This window comes from Sorghum bicolor, chromosome 7, assembly GCF_000003195.3.
Source record: "Sorghum bicolor cultivar BTx623 chromosome 7, Sorghum_bicolor_NCBIv3, whole genome shotgun sequence".
Classification (NCBI taxonomy): Eukaryota; Viridiplantae; Streptophyta; class Magnoliopsida; order Poales; family Poaceae; genus Sorghum; species Sorghum bicolor.
In genome coordinates this window covers 59893416-59904704 of record NC_012876.2, presented here as the reverse complement: position 1 = coordinate 59904704, position 11289 = coordinate 59893416, and the positions used below count along the sequence as shown (strand labels likewise).

Here is an 11289-nt window from a genome sequence, read left to right as displayed (position 1 = left end):
ACAGAGGGGAAATCAGTATGGAATTGGAACCTGTGAGCATAGCCTTATGGACCGAACCATAGCAAAATAGAAGGGAAATCAGTATGCATAGTCATCTAAAAAATCAGGTGGACATGTGACAACAAACAGTTGCAATAGTGCACTGTAACACTTGCGTCCATAATTCTCTTGGAGCAAGCTATTTTAGTGGCATGCTAATTTGTGCCATCCTACAAAAAAGATGCTCCATGTACAGAATGGAACCTAAAGTCGAAACATTTAAGGAGCTATCAGATGCAAGTGCAAGTAGGCAATAAGCTGCATGAGAAATGAATATTTCACCACCCCAATAAAAATGAACATCAAATGGACAAAAAATGGTTTGTGTCATTGTGTGTATTCAATTGTAACAGTTTATAACTCCATGCAGATGGTTGCTTGGACTCAAGGTACAGTAGTTTGGAGTTTGGACTGAAGCATCGAGTCATCACGGATCAGACAAAAAGCTATTAAGGCCGGGTAATATTTATAATAGGCAAACCACAGTACCCAACTAATACTCAATCTCTGAAATGTTTCAGCCACATTAGATACTCATCACAGGTAACATAACATTAGCAAACACTTGACAAAGATGACAACTGTTCTAAAGTTGAAGACCTCCTCCTACAGAGAGGGAAAACAAAGGCATTACACCTCTTCCCCATCCTTAGGTATTGGTTGCCCTGGTGTAGACCTGCTGCCTTGAGTGCACTGAGACCATCGGGATGACATCACACTGCCATCAAGTCCTTGATGGCCCTCCGAGCCAGGGAGCCATTAATCTGCAGATCAATGGGACAATATTCAGTTATGTAGTGACAGTGTAGATACCACAAAAACAATGGCATTTAACAAAGGTATAGAATTTGATTCTCAGAAGGACATGCTATAAGACGATGGCAGGAGCACACTCTACTAGTTGCAATTCGCCTCTATAAGTCCCACCAAAGAAGCGCAAATCACCACAATACCAAAATGACATGAGCAACAAAAGTATTCCAGTTCATTGGGAAGTTTAGACTCAGCAATTGACAAACAGGTGTGATCATGAGAACATGGTACAGAGTCTTGTTATAGAATATAGATTGGACCATTGTACCCGTTGTCAATAAAGCCACATTCCTTAATGTAAATATACAAAAATTTCTAATTCTAGATAAATTTTTATTTTCTGCCCTCCACTTTTTATTGACATGCAAAATAGTGTTACAAGATCACAAGATAACCGACTTACTCTGTCAGTCTGAGTAAGCAGCACCATCCTGATTTAACATTGTGCCTGTATCCGCCCTTACATTGGCAATCCTACAAATATAACAAGATTATTAATACAACTTCTTACACACAAACAACATCAGTGATGGAAATTGTCCTTACAATCCGATTAGATCCCATGTACCAACATAGACTGGAGGCTGATAATCTAACAACTCTTTTATGACTTTGGCCAGCATATCTTCTACAAGCAGAGATATAGCCACCTCAGCAAATAGTATTGACACCTGACAGAAACAAAGTCAGTACACTAGTACACAACTACATGTACACATGGCTGAGACACACAACAAATGACACAATGTCTAGCATACAACTACTAATAAAGGTACATATGCATATACTGACCCAATCTTCTGGGTGGCTCAAGTAATTGCGACAAAAGTGGATCGTAGTATTCAATCCAGAACCTGCATATCTATGTATGCCTTTGCCAGAAGGGAAATTGTACACCTGAAAAATGGTGTTAAATACAAATTTAACCTAAGGAACATAGACTGAACACAAAAATACTTACCCTATTAAATTCTTTCATGACTTCAAAATTGCTATCCCACTTAGAATACCCAGGAATTGAATTCACCTTTTTAAATACTTTCTCTTTCTCTTCCCTAGGTAACTTAAGAATCATCTGGTCAATCAAACAAAAGAGCCGATGTCTTTCTGCATAAGTTAGAAGGCTCGGGTGATTTAGCAAAAAAGTGATGGAATCTGGATCACGCCGATTAAGCTCATTAGTACTGCGCAGCGTGTCGAGGAGGTGAGCAAAGTAGAGAGGCACAAGTCCCCGCTCTGCGTCAACAAATACCAGTAATATCCTATATAACTGCCTATAGTCAGCTTCACCTCCCTGAGGGGTGTAATTGTCCAAGAAAACTGAAGAGCTCATCTTAATGTGACCTTTTTTTGAAATCATAAAATCAGCTAAAGTAAATGCTCCGTTGTAACACTTGCCAAACTGGTGTGCTTCCCGACAAACACAACGTAAGATACCAAATAAAATGTACTGTGAGAAGGGTGATAACAAACAAGCATAACGCTTTCCCAATTGCTTCGGAATAATGACTCTTCTAAACATCTTCTCATGCCCCCTTTTGTTGATCACAGTATCGATACTTCTGTAAGTGGTCTCATGGACTTCATCCCTGCAAATAAAATAGACATCCAAGTTTTTCAAGTTATGGAATACCAAAAACAGCCTACCAAAAACTTGTCAGCCAAATAGTGAGGAATTTTAGTTGCTAAATGTAAAAAAACTCACACTCCGCCTCGAACTCTTGGACGGACTTGGATATTTGATTCTGCCGGAATGTCATTAACAGTCACATGCTCATCCAAGAGTCTTCCATTTAACAGTAAATAAAAATCTGTTGTTCTGATATTGTTCTCCAATAGAGCAAGCTGAACAAGCTTCACAATGGAGAGACCAGGTAGAAGAGATGTTCGGATTTTACGTCCGCAGAAATGGAGATTGACCTACGAGTTAATAAAGCTAACTGAGTTTGTAATAGTGACTCAATCAGTTGCTATAATAAGACTAATTAAAAGTAAGTATTCACAGATATAGGAATGTATGCATAAGAAGCAAACTGAACAAAAAAAAGTAAGTATCCACTCATAGATCCTCTCAAATTACGTCATAGAAGCACATAAAACTAAAGGCAAAGCTACACTATTCCATAAAAATTTGAAAATTGAGTTTACAAGCAGAATAGTAGCTGCATCTAGAATTTAGGATTACCAGGTTAAAATAAAATTTGTATTTAGGATTAGTGTCTGGCACTAGAAATTAGAAACAAGTCCTGAGGCCTCAAGAATAACTTCATAAGTAATGTAAAACTATACTAATAAAGCAGAGGCGCAATGTAAAAGTACAATGGTTATCTATTGTCTGACAATTACACCCTGCAGCCTGGTTATCACTGCATGTATGATCATAGTACTTTTACAATATGGATTACATCTATCATTGTCTGATCATACATGCAATAGCCTGCAAGGCTGCAACTCAGCAACACAAACAGCTAAATAATAGATGTAATCCATATTGCAGGAAAAGTGTTAAGATGGCATTTCCTTTCATGGCAGTCATGTCACAAACATAATATGTATGGATAGGTGAATAGTTTCTAAAAGAGTATAACAGTTCACACAGTGAAAAAAAAAAGGTCCAAACATTTAAAGTCCATGCCTATTCTGACAGCACATACCTGAGGAAAAAGGATCAGAGGATTTGCATCGGGCCGTGCAGAGGCAGCGGATGGCTGCACTGGTGATGCAACTGCTGGCTGAGCAGGTGATGGGGCCTGCTGATTTGTTTGTTGGCCACCAGCAGGTGCTCCAGCAACAGGAGGAGTCTCCACATTCACAGGAATTCCCTACCAGGAAAGCCAGATCAATTCAGTGACAATTTGTATGCAATCCTTTGCACGAGTAAAAAACTTAAGTATCCTAAAGGTGTTAAGCATATTTTCCTTTAAGTAAAATATAATTGCTGTCCCCTGCAAAGTTTGATGTTTTTTTTTACAATAAGACATTTACCTTTTCATTCACATATAACAATATACCAGAAAAAGTATTGAGCAGGTTTTAGAGAAAATGAAAGAAACAATTGAACACATCAGAAGAAGGATGAAGCTGCAATGCATTGGTAAAACAATTGATTAGCATGAAACTTACAGAATATAGGTAGTCTATAGCTCTCTCAGGGTTATTATATGCAGCACGTAGAGCACGGACAACTGTATCACGTTCCCAGGTACCACCACCCATGTCAAGAATTTGTTGGATAATCTGTTCCAGATTGTTGCCAGATACAAGGTTTGAAGCTGCCTGACTGTACACATCAGCATCACCACTGTAGAACAGGCACATGAAAGAGCAGGATTAATGTACTATACTACGATAGAACAACAAGAAATAAAGAGAACTTTTGATGTAGGCTTGCAAGAACCGATAAGCATGAGCCATCCTATGTGGTGTCTACAATATAATAATATATAAATAAGAAGAAATAACCTTTATATATACATATAAATAAGGGATCAGATTGTCAAAAATAATTCCTAGGTCTCAAAAATCATATCCCATTTGCAGGATACAAGAACCAACTGTTTGATAAATATGAACAGGGAAAATAATATAGGTTAGTTTATTATGCCTCGACCTGAATTTACTATATTTGTATCTCTCAAATGGTGGTGTGATGTGTGGACTTGAAATTTTGTGTGACACCATACAATAACTTTATCTATAAATGGTGGATTTTCCAAGATTTTTGAAAAAAAATTAGATAGAGTTTTTCACCATATATGCTCCCTATATATAAATACTTGTCATCACAAGGTTATAATGTTCTATTTTAAATTATACCAACCAAAACGTGTACTACACCACAACTTAACAAAAAATGTCCAAGGTGCACAGGCTTATAGAATGGTAATATATTTGTTCCCAGTTTATAAAAGATCCTTAATGAAGCGTATGATATAATTCCCTGATCAGTCTTGCACAAACAGAAAAGAACACAGAAGTGGAATGAAAGCTTGTTCTTTATTTCTAGAACCAAAAGATATTAATGGATATTTCAAAGCAGTGATTATAAAGGTTCTGGAGCTTACGATGCAGCAAGCGTAGCAGCAGGAGCAGCCTGAGGCTGTGCACTTGGAGGTGCCCTGTGGAAGACAGTAACAATGGCATAAGAGAAGCCATAGGGTCACCACAAAAGATGAAGGGGGAAAGATGGCCCACGTTTCAGCTGTGGCAACAGGAGCTTGTGTAGGTGTTCTTGCAACTGATGTAGCAGGGACCACAGGGGCAGCAGGGTGGCCCTATTGCAAAGTTAATAACAGATCAAAATATCAGAAAACAGTTGGTAACAATAAATCCAAAATAAAATACAAGATATCATTTCATCACAACTATTATACTGCACATACTTGGCCATTTTGTATGTAAAACAACTTAAATTGATTATGCACATATATGGTAATGCTCAGACACAACTACCCAAAAGAGATTAAATTTTATCATTGATCCCACTTTTTCTTTTTGCCTTTATGTACATTTGGTGACTGAAATCATAGACAGAACTAAATCTGCTAATTCATATCCCGAAGTATACCAATAAACATGTATGAGTCATATTACACATGAGAACACTAATGATATGCCAATTCATATCCCGCACAAGACAGATCAGATTTGGAATGCAATTCTGTTTTACAGCTCAAGTGCTTCTTCATTGCAACCCTGAAGATTATTTCAAAAAACTGCAACCCTGAAGAACACCACCACAGAAATACAAAAATAACTACATCAAATATGACAAAACTAACAGGAGTTGCAGGAACTTTTGCAGCAGTGGCGGTAGAAGCTCCACTCGATGATGCCTTAGCCTAGAAAATTTCATGTTATGCATGTCAGATTAACTGACCAGTTAATGTCAATTATAACTTAAGTTTTGAAATGGAAATTATATAACAATGGGTCATGGAAGCTGTTAAAAGTCATCTTCAAACAAAATCCACAAAACTCTGACCGTTGTATTTCCTTTGATGTGAAGGAATTAAATTCAGGCAGATAAAGGGATGTATGCTTAACTTACCCGAGGCACAAACTTTGAACCTTGTGCTTGTTTTGGAACATATTGGCTTTTACTCTTAAGCCCTTGTGCAGAATGATTACTGGACCGAAAATCATATTGGCCTACTGATGTCTTAAACCCAGTATAGCTGCAGCAAAATTCAAAGCAATTACAGGTGAGAAGTAAAGACGTTAATTCAATTAATCATGTAGAGTAGCTGTTATAAAGTAATATCTTGTAGTGTATAACAGACATACTTATCATCACAGTAATCCTTATCATGATCATCAAATTTATCACCAAGAAGCTCTTTGTAAATTTTCTTTCTCATCACACGATTCTGTTGAGGTGAGCTATGGTTCCCTGAAGATAGAACACATTTCTGTTAAAATGGAAATTTCTAGATGTCCAAAGTTATTTAGTAATACCAACAGAAATGTAACCAATCTATATGCAATTTAATTAATTAAATTGCTTCCATCAAAGTGAAGTCCTGACTTGTCCATTACAGCTGCAGAGATAAAATAAACTACAAGAAAGAAATGGAAGCAGACGTCGGTATGTAACTTACATGGTAACACATTTGCAGAGCTAAGAATGAAACGCATGTCCTGGGATGTTGCCACATCAATTGGTCTTTGCTTTCTGTTCATGTAAAATAATCGCATATCCTTGTTAAGTACATCAGACTATAGACTAAATCACTCTTTTCTATTTTCATTTCGCAACTCATTCTTTTATTCAATTACTTGACTGTCCTCTGAAGATCTACGCACCTCAGGTTCCGGGCTTTGGTATCAGCCCCAAAGCACAAAAGAAGTTTTGCACAATCCACAAAACCATTGTTCACTGCAAAGAACAATGGGGTTTCTTTGGTCTTGGTAGGTATATCAACACAATCTTGGGCATGAAGCAGAAGTGACTTTGAAGCAAAGAAAAATAAAACCAATTAGTCACTCTCATAACTCACAACAGAGTAATTAGGAAAGTAAGTAGCAAGTGGATACCTGAAGAGCTTTGTAATTGCCCTTAGCTGCAGCGCTGTGTACTGGTGTGAGCCCTAATTTGTTCCACTGGAAAACTCTTGCGCCATTCTTGAGCAGAAGCCACACAATCCTGCACAATGACAGAAAAAACTAAGATGTAAGAAAACAACTAGCTTATGGTTCAATGGATTGGAAAATGTAATTTCTAAGATGTGCACCTTGGCTCCTTGGTATATGAGGCACCACTAAGGCACCAGTGAAGTGCTGTGTTTCCTTCAGAGTCGGCTTCATTGACATCAACATTCCCCATCAGGAGCATCTTTATGACATTCATATCTCCAACCTATAGAAGAAAGGCTGATCAACAGAAGTCTCTGTAGAAATATAGCTGTAGCCTTAAAAACTTCAACGTTTGATGCATAGCACAATTAGCATATCATAGAATCAACATAACTCTAGAAAAAACTCAGGTTTCATTTTTCATGAAAATCAGTTTAGACCCACAAACATACATTGACTACACAACTCACATTCTAGTCATAGTGGTACCTAAGAGTGTGTTTACATTTTATAGAAGGTGGCATACTTAATGGAGTCAGATATCATGAAAAAGCGACATAAAGAAGAACCCTGCATATAGAATTTGGAAGTAGCCATCCTACTGACAAAGGCACGTGTTACTAAATGAACAGTGGCTAGTGGTACCTTAGCAGCTCTCAGTAGAGGGGGTAATGTTCTCCTGTCATTGTGGTCCCTCCATGATGCCGATCCAAATTGGTTAAGCAGCTGAATCTCACATAGCAGGGCCTTTCTCCTTTCATTTCCATCACGAGCTGAAGCATCTCCCATTGATAAAGCCTCATCAACAATGGAGTTGTAGATTGACCGCTTTGTGCTGACGCCCTGTATCACCACACTCACTTGTGGCGATATCTTCTCTTCAACCACCAGAAGCAGCATTGCCAATGCAGGGACACTTCCTTCCATGGCGTATCTGTACGCAAGCTCCCCAACCACTCTGGTTTCCTCTGCTAGGAGCCTTACTGCATTAAGATCCTACACATAGAGAGAGAGGTGTCAAGCTTGGCTAAAAAAGATGCATTTAATCATACAGAATAGCTATGAATGAACAATTCAGACAATGCACACGTGTAATAATGAGGATCCGTACCATTTGTTTAAGAAAAGACAGAAGGTCCTCAATTGAGTTGTCCACCGACCATTTAGTTTGAACTCTGCAGAAATGAGGAAACACACCATACAGTACAGTTATTGCAGCAAATTTGGGGACTGAAGTCAGTCAAAGTCATGCATTACTAGCAATGGAATACATTCACAAACCTCCTGCTCATTAGCGCGATCTCAAGCGGGAGAAGTGGTCTCCCGTCAACCACCCTGAGATCAGTGCGGGCGTTCTTGGAGAGTAGCAGCTCTATGCACCTGGTCGAGTGGGTCTCAGCTGCGACGTGGAGCGGCGTCCACGTGAGCTGGTCCCTTGCGTCAATGGGGGCCGCCGCGATCCCGCTGCCGCCCTCTAGGAGCAGCCTCGCGCACTCCACCGCGTCGTGCTTGCAAGCGAGGTGGAGCAGCCTCGCGGACATCTCCGGGTCCAGCACCCTTGAGGCGTCGGAGCCCTTGCGGATGCGACACAGGGCCTCCTTCCTGGAGTTCCCCACCGCCAAGAGGAGGAGCGCTGTGTTGTCCTCCGCGACGGCGCGGCAAAAGTTCTCGTGCTTCACGCGCTCCATGCTGGCCCTGGTTCCTGCCCCGCTGGTTTCTCCACTTGAGTTCTGCGAATTCAAAAGACAACTCATCTGAACACAAGCTGTATTTAGAACAAAAGAATGACCAAATTGCTCGAGTTGTTTTAATTGGAACTTGTACAAGCATATAATAGGCGAACTCTTATTGCAGTACCCCCCAAGCTGTCTGCAAACAGCTGGCTAAAAAAAAGATGGGCCAGAGTGGAATCTGGGAACAAAATCCGCATGCTATCCTTGGGTTGCCACAAGCCAGAATGGAATCCGAGAAATGCATCAGCCACCTTGAGAAAAAAAATTGCTACTGCTAGAGAATTCACTGCACTACCCAAGCAACTCACGAAAAAGGCTTAAAACGAACTTCCAAAAGCACAGCACGGAACTGAAAAAGAATCCGAAATCACCATAAGAAAACAAAAATGCAGCCAGTCAAAGACAAGACTTCACACCCGGCCTTGTTCAGTGACACCACATAGAGCTCGGTCACATCAGCAATAGATGTCCGGTCGGTTTAACAGGCCTGTTCACTTCGCTACTGCGATTCTGCGAATGACACGACACGGACTTGTACCAGATACGAAGCTACCCAGCCGGGCAGCCACGCAAGAGATTTGTGCCAAAGATTTGAATCAACCACCTAGGAAGTAGTAGTATAGTAGTAGTAGTAGTAGGCCTCGGAACGGGGAAGCATACGAAACGTCCCAAACGAACCCGAAAACCCGCAAAAAAACCCAAACCCAAAAGGAAAGCTAGAAAATGTGATGGAATGGGCGGCATATCCGAGCAGGAATTTCATCTGCTCGGTGCTCCCGAGGCTCCCACATTGTTGCGCAGAAATTTCATCCCCGCCGTCAACACGGCTGCGAAAGCTACCCAGCACCACCGAAATCGATCGGAGTAGACCGCGGCACAGGAAAAGGCAAACAACCAGAGCAATGGCGACGAGTTTTCAATCGAAACCAAACCGCGTCACAGGAAAAGGGCCGCAATAGAAACGAGCTCCAAACTCCAACAGCCTTCCGATGCCAAAAGGCAGGAAAAACGCAAGGCGAAGCAAAACCCTAAGAGCAACGAACCACAACCGGCAGAAACCACAACCAGGATGAGGTGCAACGGAGGGGTGAAGCAGCACAAATTCGAGAGGAGCAGCAGAGAAACTCAGCGAAATGTCCGGATTTCGTAGCCGAAACCGCCGGCACTCGCGCTGCATGCTTGTAGCTGGGAAACACACGGCACCGGCGGAACTCGCGAGCGAAGAAGCCGAGCAGAATCGCAGGAGAGCCCCACCCAGAAAAACCCCAAATCCCGCTGACTCCCCGCGGAATCGCAGCATGGAAGAGCGGAACACAAACGCGCACGCACTCGATCGTCGTCCACGATCGCAACTCCAAACAAACAAAAAACGAAGAAAAAGAAGGTGAAAACCCAGCTGATCCACGGCCGCTCGCCTCAGCGAACCATCATCAGCGGCGTCAGGCAAGCACGGAAGCGCGCGCCACATTCGCGAGGAAATCCACCAAAAAAAACACACGCCACGCATGCACACAGCAACCCACGACGAAATCACACGAGAATACGAGATGAGAGCAATAAGACAGAAACCCCAACGGCGGGTGCGTGCGGCGGCGAACATGGAGAGAACAGCCGAGCGCGGACGCGCCATTGGTATCTAGCTAGCTAGCTCTCGCGAGCACCCACGCAACAACAACGAGCTCACCTCTCCCATGCGTGCTCCCGGCGCGGCGCGGCGCGGCTCTTCCGTCCTCGCACCGCACGGGCGCTCTTTCGTCCTCCTCTTCCTTGTGCACCCCAATCCCCAAGCCCCTCGACGCTTTATGCTAGGCTGCTAGCCCTCCTCCAAAAACCGCTTCACGAATCACGATCGTCTCTCTCTGTCTGTGTCGTACTGTACGCACTCACCACGGGGGCAGCAGCCTCTCCTCTCTGCTGCCGCTGTCTCTGCCCGTTCTCTCTGGCACTCTGGCAGGTTTGCCCTCTACCCACTCCCTGTACCCGGCTTCCCAATGCAAACGAAAAAAAGTAACAGCTAGGGCCTTGTTTCCTAGAAAATTTTGCAAAATTTTTCACATTTCCCATCACATCGAATCTTTAGACATATACATAAAGTATTAAATATAGATGAAAATATAAACTAATTGCACAGTTTGGTCAGAATTAACGAGACGAATCTTTTGAGCCTAGTTAGTCTATAATTGGACAATATTTGTCAAATACAAACGAAAGTGCTACAGTATCGATTTTCCAAAATTTTTCGGAACTAAACAAGGGCTAGCCCTGGTTGAGTTGGTAAAATTTTGGAATTTCGGGTACGGTAATATTTTTATTTTTTTAACAAATATTGTCCAATCATAGACTAACTAGGTTCAAAAGATTTGTCTCATAAATTACAGATAAACTGTACAATTAATTTTTGTTTTTGTCTATATTTAATACTTCATACATGTGCTATAAGATTCGTTGTGACGAGAAATCTAAAATTTTTGGTAAAATTTTTTGGTAAAAAACAAGGCTAGTGGCTAGGGTTCCCAATGCAAAAGTGAATAGATGCCTTGTTTAGTTCCCAAAAAATTTTACAAAAAATATCAGATTCCTCGTCACATCGAATCTTGCGGTGCATACATGGAGCATTAAATATAGATAA

At 41.4% G+C, this 11289-nt stretch overlaps 1 protein-coding gene across 5 annotated transcripts; it reads right to left on the bottom strand.

Moving 5' to 3' along the window:
* Positions 382–10580, bottom strand: LOC8054829. Of its 5 annotated transcripts, XM_002444510.2 has the most exons (21): positions 10345–10580; positions 8209–8657; positions 8039–8102; positions 7573–7923; positions 7086–7210; positions 6889–6997; positions 6658–6803; positions 6453–6526; positions 6139–6244; positions 5903–6029; positions 5634–5693; positions 5047–5126; positions 4917–4970; positions 3976–4153; positions 3507–3674; positions 2558–2772; positions 1814–2441; positions 1645–1749; positions 1425–1523; positions 1256–1326; positions 382–803 (listed from the first exon to the last, which is right to left on the bottom strand). In XM_002444510.2, the coding sequence occupies exons 1-21, from the start codon at positions 10351–10353 to the stop codon at positions 764–766; spliced, it is 3258 nt and encodes a 1085-aa protein (XP_002444555.2). In that variant the 5' UTR covers positions 10354–10580; the 3' UTR covers positions 382–763. The 5 variants fall into 5 exon arrangements, with proteins under 5 accessions (XP_002444555.2, XP_021320988.1, XP_021320991.1 ...); XM_021465313.1 differs by lacking the exon at positions 10345–10580 and having other exon boundaries at positions 8209–9767; XM_021465316.1 differs by lacking the exon at positions 10345–10580 and having other exon boundaries at positions 1880–2441; positions 8209–9767.